The sequence below is a fragment of the Gossypium hirsutum genome, chromosome A02 (assembly GCF_007990345.1).
Source record: "Gossypium hirsutum isolate 1008001.06 chromosome A02, Gossypium_hirsutum_v2.1, whole genome shotgun sequence".
Taxonomy (NCBI): domain Eukaryota; kingdom Viridiplantae; phylum Streptophyta; class Magnoliopsida; order Malvales; family Malvaceae; genus Gossypium; species Gossypium hirsutum.
Genome location: NC_053425.1, coordinates 105119357 through 105140448, shown reverse-complemented (window position 1 = coordinate 105140448; position 21092 = coordinate 105119357). Strand labels below are relative to the sequence as shown.

General features: G+C 30.6%; 2 protein-coding genes and 1 long non-coding RNA gene across 4 annotated transcripts; 2 read left to right on the top strand and 1 right to left on the bottom strand.

The window, feature by feature from the left end:
• Nucleotides 1-3335: 3335 nt before the first annotated feature.
• Nucleotides 3336-7129, bottom strand: LOC107930761 (WAT1-related protein At5g40230). The gene is made up of 7 exons (XM_016862480.2): nucleotides 6818-7129; nucleotides 6656-6724; nucleotides 6471-6584; nucleotides 4691-4901; nucleotides 4447-4605; nucleotides 3927-4075; nucleotides 3336-3701 (listed from the first exon to the last, which is right to left on the bottom strand). Exons 1-7 carry the CDS (start codon nucleotides 7006-7008, stop codon nucleotides 3575-3577), a joined length of 1020 nt encoding a protein of 339 aa, XP_016717969.2. The 5' UTR covers nucleotides 7009-7129; the 3' UTR covers nucleotides 3336-3574.
• Nucleotides 7130-8109: 980 nt separating this feature from the next.
• On the top strand, nucleotides 8110-13787 carry LOC107921335 (uncharacterized). Of its 2 annotated transcripts, none has more exons than XR_005904582.1 (5): nucleotides 8110-8430; nucleotides 9131-9403; nucleotides 9883-10012; nucleotides 10121-11909; nucleotides 12934-13787. It is a non-coding gene; the product is annotated as an uncharacterized lncRNA (long non-coding RNA). The 2 variants fall into 2 exon arrangements; XR_005904579.1 differs by having other exon boundaries at nucleotides 12850-13787.
• A 4117-nt stretch (nucleotides 13788-17904) lies between these two features.
• On the top strand, nucleotides 17905-19995 carry LOC107922418 (protein SHORT-ROOT). The gene has a single exon (XM_016852451.2). The coding sequence runs from the start codon at nucleotides 18176-18178 to the stop codon at nucleotides 19751-19753; it is 1578 nt and encodes a 525-aa protein (XP_016707940.2). The 5' UTR covers nucleotides 17905-18175; the 3' UTR covers nucleotides 19754-19995.
• The last annotated feature ends 1097 nt before the right edge of the window (nucleotides 19996-21092 follow it).

Genomic DNA, 21092 nt, shown 5'->3' with positions numbered 1-21092 from the left:
GGTGTTTGATTGCTTAGAATAACTGCTTTATCAATTAGATAATTAGTTGATTGATTGATTTCTAAGATTTGTGACAACTAGGTGATTGTTTGTGTAGTGTGGGCATGTGATATAACTTAAATAAACTTTGATAGTGTGTTTATCGGTTAGAATTCGGTCTCTTTCATTCTTAAAGCTATTGATAAATGAAATTCCTAAGCAATTTTTATAGGATTATTTGTCAATAAGAGAAGTAATTAATGATGATTGTCTCGATTATCGAGAATGTAAGAAAAAAAATTAAGTTATTAGGCAATTGTCGGTGACTATAACCAATTTATAAAATAACATTGAAATTTATTTTTTGCATCAATGATCAAACCCTTGAATTAAACGGAGAATTTACTCTGACTAGAGTTTTTCCTTATTGATTTTCTCATATTTTATTTAGTTATTTCTTTTTTACTTTGTTTTACCTTTAATTTTAGTTTTTAATTTTAAATCTCCTTATTTTTTTTATTTTATTTGTTTGTTAAAGAAATAAAATTACCATTGGTATCCGTGAATACGAACCTACTTGTCATTTTTTACTAATTCATTTTTTTCAAGATTGTTTTATTTTTGGTCTTTTCGACAACCCTATAAATTTACAGGAAGAGATAGAATAATCCCGATTAAATAAATATAGCACAAATAATATTTATTTAAGTCACCCTTCACATGTAAAATGAGGGGAATTGGGCCTCTTATGCATTGAGTCTAGTTATATGTGTTTTCTAGACTTTTGACCCAATATTTTATAATTTAATCTAACTAAATATTTATTTCCTATTCCCAAAATAAATATTAATTAATTAATTAATTTTTTTGATTAAATAATTTTTTCAACCCAATTTTGATTCCGTTAAAGTCATGACGAATTTACCGTAAAAGAATTTATAAGAAAATATATTTAATTTCGAAGCCTTAAATATTTCAATTTAAAGAGTTCGTGAGCTATCTATGGTACTTGTGTCTGACACCATTCTCTAAAATGGTATCATGTATCATGATATGATTTATTTGCAAAATTAACATTGACTTTATAATATTTATGTTCACAGTCAAAATAATTTGTAACTTTAATTATAAGATCTTATATAAGTAAAAATTAATATAAAATTTATAATATATAATCTCTATAAAAAATGTTTTATAAATTGTCTAAATCTTTTGTAACACTTTTTATAAATAATATAATTTATTGTCGAAAGTTATTTTTTTATAAGTAAGTGTATTTATTTTTATAATATAGCATGGACATAGAAATACGTGATGTCTATACTTGGTCATAACTTTTTATAAATAAACATATTGTAACACTTTTATAATTTGTAAATTAATTTTTACAATAAACTTTTTGACAACTTTAGAATTTTTTTAGGATTTAAGTAATATAAGTTTTTGTTATAAATTTATAAAATACACAAATTACTTTTATAATATTTTTTTAGGATATATAATATAAAAAATTTGGCCATATCCATCGTATTCATACATGTTCATATGCTTATAATATAACTTTTATAACTTGTATAAAAATATTTTTAAAAAAATGAATTTGGGTATAATTATTTGCATAATTACTCCAACTCTCACCCTCCAATCTCTAAGAATTGAAAAATATAAATGTGATGCTTCAATTGCACCCAACTGAGTGAGATCCGCTGATTACAATGATTACTCAAACATTATCCAAGTGTTATCAAAGAATTTCTAGAGTGTTAGCACACTTTTTGATGCTCCTCCTTTGGCTTTGTTCTTAATTGTTGATCATCATCCATCATTGTGCATGTTCTTCTTAAAGTACTTGTGAAATGCCTTGCTGAAATTTTTAGTTAGCAGTAATTTCTTTTCCTTCTAAATCTTCCAAGAGAGAGTGAAATTGCCATACCTTCCATCAACACTGCTTTCAACAGATGGAGTCCAACTTGTTCTGATAACATGCCATACCTTTACATCGATAGCCTTCTTTACAATAAGCAAATCCATCAAGCAATTGTGGTTGAGAGATGATTCCCTCCTTCCTTTAGATAGTCTTTAGCTAATAGCCAGACAATTACAATCACACTAAAAATAAAAGTTTGATGACTCGTTCCGATACTCATTAAAAGGTTTGTTTATTAGCAAGTGTTGTATGGCATGTTGTAACTTCGCCTAGAACAATTAGTAAAAAAAAGAACACAAATAAAATATTTACGTAATTTGATGATCACCACTAATGTTTGCAAGGTCACGTTTAAAGAATGAATCTGCTACATGAAGTAAAAGTAAAATCACCATATGAGCTCAATCAAAATAGCACATCTTATGATTACTATAGTCTCGATGTGTATGATGTTATTTGGATAACAACAAGATCCCGTTGCTCTCAAATGCCTTACTCCTAAAGGCAACAGATTTTAAGTTAATTAATCATTAAAATGCATCAATGAAAAAGTTTGCTTCAGGAAAAGATTTTATGCTTAATCTCCACTCACATTATGAAGAATACTAATATATATATATATATTTACAAAGGAGATTAATCCAATGTAAATTTATAGAAGATCTTCATGTAGTACTTGAAGGATTTCATCCGGTGGTTATTTGAATATATTTTTACTTAACGGTATTGAGAATGCCATCTTTGTCATACCATCTGCTATCCTGTTGCCCTTTCTGAACCCATGTGTTAAGCGTATTGTCTAATCTTGCTAAAGTAAGTCCTTAATGATGTGTATCACTACTGAGTAATCCTGCTTCTCTCCAGTTGCTTGAATTTATTGAATAGCTTCTTTACTATCTATCTCAAGGATCACATTCTTCATGTCAAGACTCTATGCAATTTGAAGTCCATCCAGAATGCCCCATAGCTCCGCCATAGTCGCTGAGCAACGCCCAATATTCCTTGTGAACTCCGCAATCCAAAATCCATCATGATCACGGACAACTCCAAAATCTAAAATCGAATCCTTTAAATGAGCTTGTGATTAGTTGGTCAATTTTTTTTAAAGATTATCCCCCTAAACAAAGGTCAAGTTGCTAAATCTTACATTTGTCGTATATAAATCTATAAAAATTTGTCGTATATAAAACACATGCGATGTCATTCGAAGTGATGTAACACTTTAGTTACTTTTAACTCTTTTGCTTGTGTTCTGTTCGAGTGTTCAAACATTCCTCACTAAGAATTCATACATTGGACACCAATAATTTTTGACAAGTAATTTGTGTTTTAAAGATTTTGATATATTCATGTATTTATATTTTGTCATGCTCAAATATTCGTTTTAGTTATTTTTTCCATGTCACGTGATCCTATTGCGTCCAACATTGATATCCTAAGGATTAAAAGATTAAATAAACCTCAAACTTTGTTTATTTAGTTTTTTATACAATACAAGTTCAAATTCACACCCCCACTATGATATTATCTAATAAAAAAAACACATAAAAATAACCCATTGGACCTGGTTTAATCCAAAATTTGAGGGAACTTAAAACACCAAATGGTGTTTTCATATTGCAATTGACATTGAACAAGTCTTTTTGATGATTTCATGAATCATTTTAGCTATTCTTCGCAGTCTTCCACTTCCAAGAGAGGAGCCTTACCATTAGATGAAACCCTTTCATCTTCTTTTGATTGTCCCCATATTACAGCATAAAATCCCATTGATATAATAGTTGCTCCTATTATGCTGCAAAATTTAGATAGATATATGGTATTAAATTGATTAATTTAATTCCTGTATTATTAAAAAGAATCAAATAAATCTAAATTATAACAGAGTTAATATTTACTAACAATTATTATTTTTTCTTGAATTTCAAACACATTCATCTATATATGTGTGTTTAAATTGCATCTCAAATGATTCTTATAAAAACTAGTATCTCAAACTATGGAAAAAGAGTTTTAGTACCTTCCAAGATGTAAAGAATCACCTAGGAAAATGGCACTCATAAAAGCAGCAATGGCAATAGATAGTGGACTGAAAATTGCAATGTAGACAGGTCCTTTCAAATGGAGGCCCCATGTCATCACAAGTGTCATAAAGGATTGGATAGCACCCTAGACAAAAATAGACAAAAGAAATTTATGCTACTCAAATTCGGATTTAGTGAAAATTACAATGTATTAAAAATTAGATTATATATATATTTTTTATTTTAAAAATAGATAAGCCGGTTCTTTTTGTTGAAAATTTCATTTAATTCTATTGTAAAAAAAAAATTTGTTCCTCATACTAACATACAGGGACTAATTTTTAACAGTAGAAATAGATGAAATTTTTAACAAAAATACTAAATTACTCTTTGATTTAACATATATAATTTAACAAAAGCAAATACAATTCAACTCTTAATACAAAAAATTTCATGATATTTTTACCGATGTAGATGTCTCGATTAGTAAATTGTAGTTAATCATCAAGTTCTTACTGAGTATAGGACTGCTACAACTGCAACACCAGGCCTTAGCATCCAGGAACTCAAATCAAATTCTAGTATTAAGGAAACTGGTGCAGATACCATTGCCCCACATAAGTTGTAAAACAATGCAACCATCAACTCAGCTGGGTAAATCTCCATAACTAGGGTCTAGGAAGTTTTCGAAATCCCAAGTTTAGTTCAGTTCAGTTTAGAAAAAATGGATCTAAGGAGCCCAAAGAGATGTATGATGTACCTGAGCAATCATCTGGATTGCAAACAGAAGATAAGCAAAAAAGAGTAAGATCCCACCAATGATCCAATTTGCCTCTGAACTTTCCAGGGGGCTCTGAAGTAAAACTTTGGGGCCTTTGTAAAGAACAACTAGTAATGCTCCTGATACTGATGTTATGGTCCCCATGATTTTAGCTTGACTGCTTGAGCTTCTCAAGGCTACTTTTTCCAATCTTGTTAATTATAGTTTCAAATGAAAGGGAGAAAAACAAAGAATTAGGTTGACTTATCAACTTTGCTACAATTTATAATGTTATATTTCAATTTTAATTTAGTGTATTTGTATATATCAAACTTTAATTTGGTTCAACTTTCATATTTTACTAACCCGTGGCACAAATTTTCATTAAACTATGTGTAAATTGCTAACATGACATTTTATTAAGTTAAAAACAAACAAACAAATATGAATTATTTTTGCCTAAATAAAAAAAAACAGTGAAAAGACTTCTTCAGTTCTTTTCAATTTCAAAAGTGAGTAAGTAAGAGCAATTAATCACAAGGTTAATTTTTTCATTGATTTTACATAAATTTTATTGTTATGATTTCAAATTTAGTTCTCGTAATTTACACATTTTATCAATTTGGTCATGGTTTAACAAATTTATCCCGCAATATTTTTGTAAATGTGTAAATGTTGAGGTTAAATTTATTGAATTATTTAGAATCAAGAATGAATTAACAAAATATGTTAACATTAAGGGTTAAATTTGTTATTATACCAATCAAAACTATGTGAAATTGATTAAAGATATTAAGGTGTGATTAATTGTCCTTAATTGTATCACAAATAACGGAATTAGTGAAATATGAAACGCAAACAGAAATTAAAATTTAATAACTACAATTGTATCAAATTAAAGTTGATGTATAACATTGCATATTGTATCAAAATTTATTTATGATTTTGATATTTATTTTGGTTTTTAATAATTATGAACGAGGCAAGTCGATAAATAGGCTAGAGCAGGGGTGGAGATAAAAGGAGTCAAAAGGGACTAATGCCCCTAAAAAATTTTAAAATTTATCATTAAGCTTCTGAAAAATTTTAATTAAAGTTTTTAAAATTCTCATTAATTTAAATTTAAAAAAATAGTAAATTTATGTTTTGGTTACTGAACTTTAAAAGTTACAAAATGATTATTAAATTATTCGAAAATTTTTATTTAAGTCATTGGATTGTTCAAATCATTGTTGTACGGCATTCTTTGTTTGCACAACTTTCACTAATCAAAACCTCTCATTCTCCTTTTTTTTTTGAACGTTACAAATTTGCGAACCAATATCCAAATAGGTTTTTTCGTTGATCTCAAACATTGACCGTTAGATCAACTTAGATTTAAGGTATGTTCTTTTACTTGTTAATGGGTATTAATTTATCGTACGGATCGTTACATGAAAATCACTAACCAAACCTTTTTAAAAAAAATTAACAACCTAATGACTTAAATGAAAAATTTCGAATAATTCAGTGATTATTTTATAACTTTTTAAAATTGAGTGATTAAAACATAAACTTATTAATAATTTAGTGACATTGGGTGTAATTTACCCTCCAATTTAATCTCTTTGCTTAAATGAAATTTTGCATTTTCAGCTCTTCTAAAAACTTTTGGCCCTTTTGTTTTGCTATAACCCAAATCCAAACCGAGCCGAATCGAGAAAAAAGCATAATCGAGTACTACGTTCGAATCGATTTTCCATTTTCTTAAGTTTTAGGGTTAGAAGAAAGAAGAAGAAACCTGAAAAGCACAGCAAGTATGAAGGTAAAAGCTGGTCCCAGATTGCTCATTGCAGAAGCTAGAGTTGGGGAGCTATAAGCTATACCTTTGTATGCACATATTTGAGCTAAAAACCTGCCCGAGAAAAATCTTAATTTTCACATTTCCATCTTCAAATTGGCGAAAGAAAATATATGAACACATACCCAATAAGCCCAATAAGGAACAATCTAGAGCCAAGGTAGAAATATTTCAATGAGGGAACCGTTGCTCTTCTGCATTAAAAAGAAGCAAAAGTTTTCAATGGTATGTCGGGATAGATCATAAACTGTGTGAAAAGAAAATTGGATGGTATATTAAGAAATTACCTGGGAAAAATAAAGGATAAAGGGAGAAGAACAAGAGCTGCAACAACATAAGAATATGTGATGAAGATATATTGATTCATACCCTTTGATGTTGCTTCTTTGAACAAGATGTTTACACCTACATTTGTGGATACTGCTGTAACCATGGCTATTAATGGTAGAACATCGTTGTAACAGTACCTTCTTGCCATTTAAGTCTCCTTCTGTTTTCACTGGTTTTCTGGGAAGAAAAGAAATGGTAGGACGATCTTTACTAACTACAATTGCTACTGATTTTTATGTATAGTTCAATTATTATTGATATACAGTGAGTTGATTTTTATGAAATATAATGATCATGCTTTATACTTGATGGTTGAAATTTGGTGTAATTTGATTTGTCGGTGAATTAATGAATAAAATAAGAAAAAGATGTATAGTTTTTCTGCGGTAAGGAACGCCTAACGGCTGTAGAACGGGGGCTGAAAAAGATAAATGGATTAAAAAATATTATATTTTTAAGAAGGGGTGAAGTTAGAAATTTTTTTATGAAATTAAATTATAATTTTTACGATAGAAAAAATGTAATTTTTTATTATTTTAATAGTTTATATATTTATAATTTTTAAAAGATTAAATTAAATTTTTATCATTTTTAGGATGATAAAAGTATAATTTTATTTTTACTAATATAAATTTTTAATAGGACCAGAGCCTTACCAACCCCTAACTACGTCTCTGATTTTAAAAGCACTTTATTTATTTTATTATAAAGGAGATTTTAATTATTAGGAAATTTCGTTTTAAGGATAAAATTGAGGATTTGGGTAAGGATATGCTGGTTGATTTGTGAAACTGATTTTATCTTTTTAATTCCTTTATTTTTTTGTTTTAGAATTAATTTTAGTGTTTTCAATAAAAGAGAAAAATATCAAGAAAATTCTTATATTTTTATAGGAAAAAACTTAAGTTTTTACATGTAATTAAGTTATATGTGAGAAATTTGAGTTTTATTTTAATAGTTGAATAACTGAATTCTCTATAAAAGTCGAATTTTAAAAAAAATTTGAGCTATTAAAATAAAAATTTACTAAATTTGAGTGATTAAAATGAGTATTTCTAACGATAAATTAACAACAGACGACTAAAAGAATAAAAGCATATAACCTTATTGATTAAATTATAAAACTATGTAACGGCAGTGTTTATATTGCAAATTTTTATTTTTGATACCCAAAATGAAAATTTATGAAAGTTGAGTGATCAACTATATAATTTACTCTTTTCTAACAGGAATTAAACGGGGGTATTACTTGCCAATTCAAAAGGTGGGTAATTAACTAATTACCAGAACCGCCAATCAGAGAACTCACCGTCTGACTCAAATCGTCGATTGTCAAAACCCTACTAAGATCCCCAAATCATAAACCCTAGCAATCTCGCCAAACTCAGTTTCATTTAATTCCAACAATACAAAGCTATTCGAAACCAGAAATCCTAACACTGTATCATCCCTGAAAAGCTTCGCGAAGATGGGAAAAGAAACCGAACTGTAAAGATCGAATGTTCATGACGAAGACGGACTGGGGCGACGGCGCTTAGTCTAAAGAAAATGGGACAATTTTCAAACGCCGGTATGCCTCGTTCTCTGCTTTACATTTGTTTATATCTCTATTAAAATTTATGCTTATCGACTAGCATCATTTTAATTTTCTATTTTTTTATGGTTTTTCTTATTTAGTCCTGGACTTACGCCCTTTAATATATATCAGTAATGCACGAAGAATGGCAAGATCTTCGGTATAATAATCTGCATCTTTTTATTTTCATTTGTTGCTTGTTTTACTGGTACTCCTTTAGTGACGTTTTGGTGTTGATTTGTTGATTAGACATTGGTGGTGGTAATGACCTACAATAACTATCAGTCTACATCAATCAGTTGATAGTGTTAATCTCATATGAGAGTTGTTATATTAATTATCTAGAAAGTGGGAAAAGGATATCTCCCGATGGAGATGATCACGGCTTTCGATTCTTAGTCATTGTTTTAGATCCGCGATGAGTTTATAGCACGTAGAAAATGACTCTAAGATTTCTAAACAATTCGAGCCTGGGTCTGTTTTAACATTGAATTTCTTATGAGGACACACTGACATAACTGTAAGGACATGTGAGAACTTCGTCACTCATTGTGATTGTGGTTACTACAATGGAGTGGCCTTCAATAGAAATATTCAGTATGGTGACAATTGTGCAGCTCAAATTCTATCTTTCGTCATTACTTGGCTTAATAGGTTGACTCAAGCTAATGAAGTTATACCTACTGGTTTGTAGTTTGTAGGAATTTATGATTCAAGGTGGTGATTCAGCTGTTACTGGGAGAGGAAGTGAATCCATGTGGTTAAAGTCTTTTGAAAATGGACTTTAAGTTGTTCACTCAGGAAAAGTGTTGTTAGTATGTAAACAGTGACCTTCACACAAATGACTCCCGGTCTCTCATCCTCTACAACTCTGCAAATCATATAAACATCAAACGTGCAGTTTCTGATGATGTTCATAGTATCAGCTATGGAGAAGGTTCCTGTCGATGAGAATGATCAACCTCTGGTGAGTTTTCGTGTCTAGTATTCTTTATGTCATTACTGATTTGTCAAGTTTCTGCATTTTTCCATGTTAGCACATGCTTAACATCAGCAGCATGGTTGGTTGCTTCTTTAATACAAATGCCAGCTCCCCTTATTTTTCCAATTATAAATTGTTAGCTGTTTAGTTGATATTCATGCATTTTATTTTTGTTAACTTTTGTGTAGAGAAAAGATGATATTGAGGTCAAAATCTGTTTCTCTTTACTATAAATCTTTGCATGTTTGTTTGAGCTATATTTGCTACTTCATCCCTTTTAAATTTTAATCATGTCTAATTTGCAACTGAATATTTGTTTGTAATGGACAATTCTGCTTGTGGTGATTGTAATGCCTCTGGAATGTCCCTGTAGCGTTTAAGCATCTTTATCAGAAGGTTTTGCCACTAGATACCTTCTGTTCCAAGCCTAATTTCTGAGTGTTTTCCTTCCATTACTTGTGCAGGAGGAGATTAAAATAATTAGTCACAATATTTGTGATTCCACACATGGAACCCAATAAAGAGGAAGAGGAAGAGGGAGAGGGAGAGGCAGAGAAGGGAAAAGGTGAGAATACCGCTGAGGATGAAGATAATGTTAGTTTCTGGACCCCTAATTCTGAGATTCTTTATTCTAGTCTCTTTCGCTTTTCCAGGTTACTTTCTTCTCCAAAGCTGATCAATTTGTATTTCTTCCAATTCCAGGATAAGGTTGGGCCTTGATATAGCAATCCAGGTACTGGAACAGTAGAATCTGAAGCCGTGGTTGGGATTGTTAAGTATTTAAAAGGCTAGGAGTAGCGGAGTGAGACAGTATCAGCAGTTTCTATAACAATAAGAGGGAAAGTTACAGGTGGAGAACTTAAAACAATTGTCTTCTTGGTGTTTTTCAATAATGCTTAACTCCTGTTTTAAATGATGGAGATTGTGCTTTCGAGTGAGAGATTCAATGGAAGAACTCAGATTTCATTTTTCTGTCAGTAAGAACCATGCTTATATACAATGGATATGCTGGTAGAGGTAGTGTAAATCAGCATTGTGAAATAAGGCGATAAAAAGAAGAGGAAGGAAAAATCAGCATCCTTCCTTTCACTTGTATCTTTGGTCGTATAAATGAAGTTGTAATGAATATGGATCAGATTTTTTTTTCCTTTCAGTTCTCATAAGATAACACTTTTATTCCCTGTTATTCAATTATAAGAAACTGATCTCGTCTAAATGATCTCTCTTTCTCTGAACTTTTATTTCCATGAAATTGGATGTGTTTTCTAAGTTTTCTGGTTTCTTTTCCATTCTGTACTTCTTGTTTCTTCCAAACCAGTTTCTTTCAAAATGCTAGTTGGGACCCAAGGTACATTTCCCGTTTTCAATAATGTATTTAAAAATTACAATTCTGTATACCTGCTCTAGCATTTGTTGGGACATCCCATGTGTATGGCCTTCTGTGACCACCATAATTTTACTTGCGTTCATACAATTTCCGGCACGATTTGAATCTCAACCAATGTGGAGCTCCATCAATGCTCATTCTCAGTTCATTGCTATAGAAGAGGTTAACTTTTGACACATTGCATGCTTGCCACATGCTGGTGATCCCTTTTGACTGGTTCACAACAGGTTCAGATGTCAGGTAAGCGTGACCGTCTTTTAGCAATTTTTCGTGTATAAGTTGTATGCCATATTTTCATATAGGAGTTTTCCTTGAGAATATGATTAATTCTCATACTGCTGCAGCTTTCATTAAAACCATCTATTCTGTACTACAGAATAATGTATCTGAACTTGTGGAATGAGTTCAAACCTTTCTTGAACTGCACACTGACAAGTCAGGGTGGAAATTCCTTTCTAGGTTTCATTTGGTAGGGGTCATACTGTGCTTGCTACATGCATTACTTGGATCCTTTTACTAATTGATTAACAATTATGCTGTAAACTCAAGGTCCTGCCATATATCTAGTATAGGGTTGTGAGACTGATGAACTATGCAGTGATTAATTGCATACAGTATTGTCCACGCAATCAGTTACATGTTAAGCTTATTTTTAATGTCAACAATTGTCAGCCCATAAGGTATTTATTAGCCACATCCTTCACACATCAAACAGATTACCAGTTTTCTCAGGTTGGATTGGCATCAGCAGGGATTATGCTGCTGAGTTAGCATTTAGAGAATTGGAAATGGTTACTACTGCTGTACTTACAAAACAAAACACTATATAAAAGACAGTGGAAATCAGATCATCCTAAAATCTATCAAATCTCTGAGGTTTGTGCATTTAAAAGAAAAAAAGATGGTCCATTTGACACTCAATTATCTGACATCTTACAAATGCTTTTCCAAAGTACTTATGTTTTCTCCATTTTGCTATTCACTCATAGAATCTTTGCTCATTGCTCTACGTCAAGATCCAGAGAAGACAATATGATTATATGGCAGTTGGATAAAAGACAGACAATTGGTGGCCCACCAGCTGCAGAATTCTCAACTAAACAGGTCAGTTTTTTTTTATCATTCAGTAGGAGAAGTTTTTGGATGTTTCCAGTTGACACTATCTTCCCCATATTAGTTTTATGCATTACAAAGAAAAAACACTTTTGAGAATGAATGCCTTTTTCTAACTCGTAGAGTAGCTAGAAATAGCCAATATGGACCACTTCTATTTAGTGACATTGCTAGCCAATATTAATTTCCAACTTAAAATGTCATTCTTGACGTTGTCTAACCACAACTTCATGAGCTGATTTTCAGTGCTTTTCTGGACTATTTTTTTCTGTTCTTTTACTGGGGGAAAAAACTTCTTTATTGGAAATGATTGTCAACTTTCGGTGAAAGCTTGAATCAATCATTCTGTAAGTAAAGAATGGGTTTTAAACATATTCTTCCACAGCAAAACTCTTTAATTATCTTCATCGTCGGTGAGTTTGTCACCCTTTTTAAGCTTATATGATTGCAGCTTTAAGATTTCCTTTGTTACCCATCTCCTCCAAATCATTTTCTGAATAAAAATGATTATTAAAACTAAAACTGGAAAAGAAAGATGGAAATATAGCTTCAGATGAATTGGAATATTATTTTATGCATTGATGTTAACTTTGGTAAGAACAGAAAATTTACACAAATTTACTAAATAAAACATTATCTTGTTATTTATCAACTGAAAATATACTTGTGTTCTCGTTCATATAATTTTTTAGATGAAGATATATTACATAATGAACTGAAAAAATAGTACAACATATGACATACTTTTAATCCCTTTCATTATAATATTTATTATACATAATAGTATAAACTTGCACATGTAACATCCATGTCAAGCTGATGTGCCTTTTTTCCTTTTCTTGATGGATTGTGTATTATTATTATTTCTCACTTTTTTATCTTTTATCTTCTTCTTTTTTTCTTTTTCTTTTTTTCTCCTTTTTTTTTAAAGTTTCTGATAACATAATGAGTATGTCAATTCAGAATTCATCTTTCAAGCTGTCTTTGATTGTATGTATCTACTCAAACTCTTCAGAATAAGAAGAAGAAGGGCAGGCTGCTTTTTGCTTTAAAGCTGATTTTCTACCCAACTTTAAAAGAGGTAGAAATTTGCTTTTTCCTCTTTTCTTTTCCATTGTCCTTCAAGTTTTAACACCTGCTACTTTTTTTCCACTATTGATCAACAACTTGTTTCTCATAAGATTGTGGAAACAAAAATTTGGTGTCTTTTTCCCATGAAATTAATTCATTCGAATCTCATAGGTATCGGTTTTATGATTGAAAACCGAAAGTACTTAAGACAGATCTTAAGGAACTCTTAGTTATTAATCCAACAGGTAGGGGCCTCATAAACATCATCAATGAGAAAAAATAAATGTATATAGTAATCAAACAGATTAGTTGCAAAAGAAAAGTCAGGGAAAGGGAAAGGGAAAGTGAGAGGTTGGGGGAGGGGGGGTCCAACTGCAACTACAGCTTTGGTGACTAATGGTGTTAAGCCATGTCAGGCAAAAACAAACCCCATCTTATATTTTTTTTTTGCAGGTCCACTAAAGTTATCTTTGGCCAGGTTTGATGTATATATATATATATAATATAGCTCATAACTTTGGTGCATACATATATATATATTATATACTTCTTTTGATATTAGCTCAGGTTATGGTGGGGTTAATGTTTTGTATAAAGGCCATGAGGAAAGCATGTTTCAGGCAAAAATTTGATTGACTAACTCAGAAACCATGTCCTTTCTGTGGTCACACAGACTCACAGTTACTTCTTTTTTTCTTTTCTTTTCTTTCTTTTACATCTTAGTCCTTCTTTTATTAACATAAGACTGTGACAGTTTTTGCTTTTGACCTTATTATTTTCATCCATCATTCTATCAAGGTATGGGGAAATAAAGGTTTTTTGGATTCCACAAATTTTATCAATTTTCTTTTATAAATCAGACTTGTGTGGTTAAGAGATATGGTAGACTATTCAAAAAGGAAAATAAAGGTGTAAAGTGAAAACTAAGACAATTCAACTCAATTAGATGAATAGCTAAAAAAATATATCATGATAAAAAATTTGATTTTACCAATTTAAGTCATAATTAATTTAACTGAACTGATTTTAACGTCAGTCGATTTATCAAATCTTTTTTTTTTAAAGTATGATAGCACAAATGGAAATCGGTTTGGGTTTTGGTTAAAAATTTACTATACATTTAAAAAATTAAGTTAATTTTAGTTATTAAAATTTATAGATCAAATAATCGATCAATTTGACTTATTTTAATTTAATCACCTATAAGTTGAATTATTCATTATAATTGATTTAACTAACCCGACTTAATTGAATAATATTGGTTTAAAGACTTGATTAAATCGATATTGATAAATTATTTTCGTATTTTCTACATTAAGTTGGAATGGGCTTTTCAATCAATTAATCTCATTCTCTTAGTAAATTCAAACATTACTTGTTTAAAGTAAGATTATACGAATTTGAGATTCGAGTATATCAAACGTACTTTATGGAATTTAAAAAATGTTAAGTTTAAAGTTGCTTTTTTCAGTTATGCAATTTATAAGGTATCAAAACAATAAACTAATGAAACAGGGAAAAAAACACAATAAAAATAAAAAAAGGTGTTAGAAAATTAACAAGTTGGCCATCATCACCTTCCCAAATAATCTAAAGCAAAATTTCTTTTATGGTTGAGGTAGTGTGACATTTCACCTCACAGTCTTGTTTCTATAATCCTAAAAAGCAAAAATCATGTGAACAAAATTTGGCCCCCACAACTCCATCAAACATCCCATGGTTTAAGCTTTCAAAGTCTTTATATTATATTATTATATTTTAGTCTTTTATTATTTATATATATATTAGATTATGAGACATTCATATTATAGGTGAAAAATAAACTTATGTAATAAATATATTTGTAAAAAGAGTTTATTTAAGTAATAGATGAAGCTTTAATTGAATGATAAAGTATGAATGTCAAATTAATGAAGCATAAGTTCAAATTTTATTATAAATATTTTTTTATATATAAAATATAAAATAATAAAAGTACCCTCAAAGTAATACAATTTATTTTGAAAAGTGAATGTATTTTTTTATTGATTTCTCAAGTTATGTACCAGAGCGAACCCAATAATTAATCTTCCACATTCTGTAGACTGATAAAGAGGATAGCTGTTGGCCACAAGTTTTACAGCTGCTCCATATTTAAGAATATTTTTATCTTTTCTCAATTGAATTGATATATGATTAACTCGTGACATCAACTCAGAACTTTATAAGATATATGTGAAAATGTTAGTCATAATAAAATTTAATATTTAATATATTAATAACGTATAATTTTATATATTACCAATAAATTAAATAACGTTGCATCTTTAAAAATGAAGTTAAATTGATTGAACTTTAATTTTTTTTATAATATATTATCATCTAATTCATTTGCACTATCATTGTATCACAGAAAATTTGATATATTAAAAAATATGCATTAAATGTTTTTTTTAAAAGTAATAGTTAAACTATTTAACTAATTATATTAAATCCTAATTAAGTTAGCTAGATAGGTTTGGGCAATGGGGTTGGCAACTTGGAACATTTTGAACAGGAGAAAATTTACTTTGGTTCTCGGGAATTGAGTTCCAACACTACTTTATTTTATTTCTTTGTTTTTTTCACTATATACAAAATCAAAATCAGAACCCCATAAGTACTACTGAGTATACATATGGTGAAATGGAAGGTATAAGAAAAATAGGTTGAAATCAGTAGTTGTCTGCAAGCACTCATCTTGACTAGGGACAAAGGGTCGAAAGCCAGCAATTTCCCCCTAATGATTGTTGAACAAAATCGAGGACGACAAAGAAAGAACAACACATGAGAATATCTCCACAGCAAAATAAATGCATAGCCTCAGCCACCCCTTCACATTGGAGGAACAAATAAAACAACATAATAAACACTCCTACCCCTACCCCTACCCCTACCCCTAACCCTAAACCCTAAATCTCTCTTCTCATACCCTTTCACCTACTACTATTTTGCCTTGACCCCCCCCCCCCCAAAGATAAAGGACAAAAATTGGGAACCTTCCAATACACAAACAATATATTTACACACCATAAATCTCTCTTTTCCCAACCCTTAGTTCAAGGTTATATAGATATATGCATGAATATATGTGTATGTGTGTGTTTTAAAGGTGGTGAAATCATTAGGGGGAAGAGTTTTGATATTTTGATTTGCAAGATTTTGGGGGACAGTGATAGTGAAAGATTAATATTTTAAATTATGATTTCGGGTTTGATTTATGTGGATGGAGAAAATTATGCTAGATAATATTGGAAGGTACGGTTAATCTTTTCTATAACAGCTTCATTTAACCGTTAAAATTTTGGATGTTATAGAGGGGAAGATGTTATATATTTATAATAACATTCGAACTACCTATAACAACATTTGAGATTTAGATTATATTTTTGATAAAATTTATAAAAAATAATTTTATTTATTAGAGATTATTATCATTTAGTAAAAATATAATTAGTATATTTTTATATAAAATTTAAATATTTTATTGAAAAAATATTTTAATTAAAATTTATTGTTTTTATATCACTTAAGAATAAAATTAATTTTACTAAAATTTAAGACAATGGGTTATTATAGAGATCTATTTTAATAAAGAGTATATTTCATACTTTATGATTGTTGTTGTTGTTATAGAGAATAAAATTATAACATAAAAAAATCAGTTATAAATCAAACTTGAATTGTTATAGAAAGTCTTGTGAATAAGTTTTTAAGTTCGAATCTTGTGAATAAAGAAAACAATGTTGCTGGAAAAGCTTTATTCCCCTGTTTAAAGGGTCTAATTTAACCTTACTTGAAATTTTATCAAAACTCAATATAACTATCAAACACCGGAAGATCTCGAACCAATAAGTTCTATGTACTATTGGATGATAAAAGAAAGGAAAAAGGAAAGCAAGGGTGCAATGCATATGCCCCTGGGAAAGGGTAGTAGCGTTTTGCAATGGAATATAGTATATAATAGTATTATTATAATGACAAATTGGGAGAGTATGGGATATAGTGTAATATAATAAATTAGTATAGAAATAGGGTAAAAAAAAGTATAAAAATTGGCAGGGTTTTGTAAGGGATTAGGAGGCAAAGAATGTGAATAGAGAATGGGGGTATTGTATTGTATTGGATTGATGATGATGATGATAATGGTGGTGGTGGGTTTTGGTGCTGCCCATGCACGCCGGCAGCTTTTACCCTCTTTTACTCTCTTTCTTAACCCCCCCATTTCGCACGCCTACACTCACTTCAATCTATACCCATTTCTCTCTCTATCTTAAAATATACATTATGAAAACTTAGGGTTTAATTCTAGTTTTAGCCCCTCTATTATGTTGAAATTTATAATTTAATCCATTTTAGTATAATTTGACATAATTTGATTGTTTTCTTTTTGTTAATAGGACTAAATTGATAAACCATGGTAATAATTTGAACTTATTAATAATATTATAAAATAAAAAAATTATATTAAATTAAAAGGATAGTTATATCATAATTTATTATATAAGTGATTATTATATTAAAAAATAAGGTTATCCAACTAATCCATCTCATGATATTTATTTATTTTCTCCACTTTTCCATCAAAATTATATTTTTAAAAAATTTAAAAATTAGTTCAATTGTCGATTTTTTTAATTCTAAATAGTTAGCTTAAAAGTCGATTAAATTTTTTATTAAAACTGATATTTTATTCAACAGAATGATTCGATAAAAAATTAAAAATAGTAATAAAAAAAATAAAACCCAAAAAATACTAATAAAGCCCCTATGAGTCAATTCCTCCATGGAATTAAAAAAAAAACAAAAGCATGCCCTAAAAGAAATAAGCTAAGCTAGAAAAAGAAGGCATCACCACTAACCGGCCACCTCCATCGATTATACAAAAAGAAAAGCATAATTTTGACTGTCACGATATAGATTCCCCCAGCCCTCTTTACTTTCTTTTTCTTAATTCTATTTATTTTTATTTTTATTTTAAAACCCAATTAGCAAAATCATATAGTTTTAAGATCCCCCCCCCTTCTTCAATCTAGTATATACTGTTAGAACAAAAAAAAAAAACATAAACTCTCATCACTGTTATAGCTGTTCCCTTGCCCCGACAACCTTAAATCCAAAGTCTTAAAATTTTCATTGATGTGGGTCTTGTTTTTCATGTTTTTTTGATGGATACTTTGTTTAGGTTAGTAAGTCTTCAATCATCTGATCAATCTTTGAATTCTAGTAGAACATCAAGCAGTTCTCGATCTTCAAAACAAAACCATCGTTACCATCATCATCATCAAGAAGAAGAAGATAACGAAGAATGCTTCAACGTTTTCATGGATGAAGAAGACTTTTCTTCGTCTTCTTCTAGGAATTATTACCCTTATTATCCTTACCAGCAACAAAATCAACCCCATACCCATTCTCCCTCCGTCGGCGGCGGCGGAGGTGGTGGTAGTGGAGGAGTAGCAGCCGTTACGACTCCCACTAACACTTCCACCCCCACCACTACTCATGCTTTTGAATCTTCTGATTATTCAACTGCTGCTTTTTCTTTTTCATCTCCAGCTCGTGATTTGAACAACTTTGATTTCTCCGGCAAGTGGGCAACCGATGTGTTGTTGGAAACGGCGACGGCTATTGCTGATCGGAACAGTGGACGTGTTCAACAGTTGATGTGGATGTTGAATGAACTTGGTTCACCTTACGGTGATATTGATCAAAAGCTGAGTTCTTATTTTCTTCAAGCTTTGTTCAGTCGTATGACGGATTCCGGTGAGCGTTGTTACCGGACTTTATCATCGGTATCGGAGAAAACATGTTCGTTTGAATCAACGAGGAAGATGGTATTGAAATTTCAAGAGGTAAGTCCATGGACTACTTTTGGTCATGTTGCTTGTAATGGTGCAATCATGGAAGCTTTTGAAGGTGAAAGTAAATTACATATAATTGATATAAGCAATACATATTGCACTCAATGGCCTACTTTACTCGAAGCCCTAGCTACCCGTAGTGACGATACGCCGAGTTTAAGGCTTACAACTATCGTCACCAACAAAAACGGCGGCGTTTCAACATCCGGCGGTGGAGCCGCCGTCCAAAAAGTGATGAAAGAAATAGGTAAAAGGATGGAAAAATTCGCTAGATTAATGGGAGTTCCTTTTAAATTCAATGTTGTACACCATACCGGTGATTTATATGACTTAGATTTATCAAACCTTGATGTTAAAGACGATGAAGCTTTAGCCATCAACTGTGTTGGCACATTACATTCGATCATGGATACTCGTCGGGACATCGTTATATCGAGTTTCCGGCGATTACAACCGAGGGTAATCACCGTCGTAGAAGAAGAAGCCGATCTCGATATCGGTGTCGATGGGGTCGATTTCATTAAAGGTTTCCACGAATGTTTAAGATGGTTCAGGGTTTATTTTGAAGCGTTAGATGAAAGTTTCAATAGAACAAGCAACGAAAAGTTGATGCTTGAACGAGCCGCCGGCCGGGCCATCGTTGACTTAGTGGCTTGTTCGCCGGCAGAGTCGATAGAGCGGCGTGAACCAGCCGCGCGTTGGTCAAGGCGGTTCCATGCAAGTGGGTTCAGTCCTGTGGGTTTGAGTGATGAAGTCTGTGATGATGTACGCGCCTTGTTGAGAAGGTATAAAGATGGTTGGTCGATGACACAATGCCCTGACGCCGGAATATTCTTGTCGTGGAAAGATCAGGTGGTGGTTTGGGCCAGTGCATGGCGGCCTTGACGACGGCGACCGGTGGCAGATGGCGTTTTTCTTTTCTTTTCCTTTTTGTTGCATGGCAAGGGGAGTGGTTCACACGTGTGTTATGGTTTTTTCTCGTACGTGTAATGTGGATTGGCGTATTTTTTCTTTATAATATGGTATTGGGGAGTGCCAAGAATTTGCTTTTGATTTTCAATAGGATTGGGAGTAATTAAAAATTAATTTTCACTAATTATAATTAAATATTGTTATTTTTGTGATTATTTTTATTATTATATAGAATTTTTTTTGATTTTGCATTAAATAAAAATTTTCAAAAAAAATTTATAACAACAATATCAATTGAATTTATATAAATTTTTCGACTCATTCCCCATCAAAAGTTAAAAATTTAATCAATACCACCAACTTAATTTGACCCCATATTTGGCCTGCACAAATTGAAGACAAAAATGAACAATTTTCTTAGCCTAAAACATAAGGTTGGTGTTGGACTAATTAAATAATTAGCATTTGCTAAGTAATCTTTAATTTTATAAATAATTGTTTGCAAATAGGTCCAAATTTAAAATGGGTTTGGTATTTGGTATAAAAGGGTGATATCAGCTTATGAAATTTTAATTATTTTGATAATTAAAAAAAAGTTTAAATTTATAAATTATCCATCTCAATATAAATATAAATAGAAATAGGTCTTTATCTAGTTTAGAGTCTTAGGACGGCCATTGGTTAGGGGATTTGGGTTCCAATTAGGGGATATTTTGTATAGGATTAATTGAACTAATTTTAGATTTATTTTATCTCTTTATTTGTTTAGTAAAATAATCTAGATATAAAGGGCCACTCTAATTCAATACGGAAACATTATAATTCATCATAAATAGCGATAAAAATTCTTTCAATAGATAAAATCGCAATAACTTTAAAACTTCCGAAGAATATATATATATATTTTAATTATAAACACAAATGAAATCAATATTTTCTTTTTACTTTTTAATTCTTAGAAAGGGAAAGCTTTGGTTTTTCCACAAATAATTAGCCCCCACCATAACCTAAAAAAGTGCATTCATGGTGGTGTGGTAACGTTAACAAGTGTTGCTTTTTGGCCCACACATAAAAAGGAAAAAGAAAGTTAAGAAGAAAAAATTTTAAAAATAAAAACCCAAAGTTTTATCGGGTTAAATGATAATGAGTTTGTATTGAGTTCAAGATTTATACATAAAGAAAATAACGTTGAATGAGTTTTGATCTCAATTTTTGTTCAGAGTTCAACTTAATATATTTTTAAATTTAATTAAAATTTAATATGATTATCGAACACTAAAATAAAATTAAATATGTATAGTGGGGGTAGCTT

Coding starts and splice junctions, on each gene's coding strand:
- LOC107930761 (XM_016862480.2), bottom strand. CDS start 7,008: ATGGCAAGAAGGTACTGTTACAACGATGTTCTACCATTAATAGCCATG. Junction 6,585..6,655: donor TTCCTTATTGGGCTTATTGG/GTATGTGTTCAT, acceptor TTTCTCGGGCAG/GTTTTTAGCTCAAATATGTG. Junction 4,076..4,446: donor TTGTAGCAGTCCTATACTCA/GTAAGAACTTGA, acceptor ATTTTTGTCTAG/GGTGCTATCCAATCCTTTAT.
- LOC107922418 (XM_016852451.2), top strand. CDS start 18,176: ATGGATACTTTGTTTAGGTTAGTAAGTCTTCAATCATCTGATCAATCT.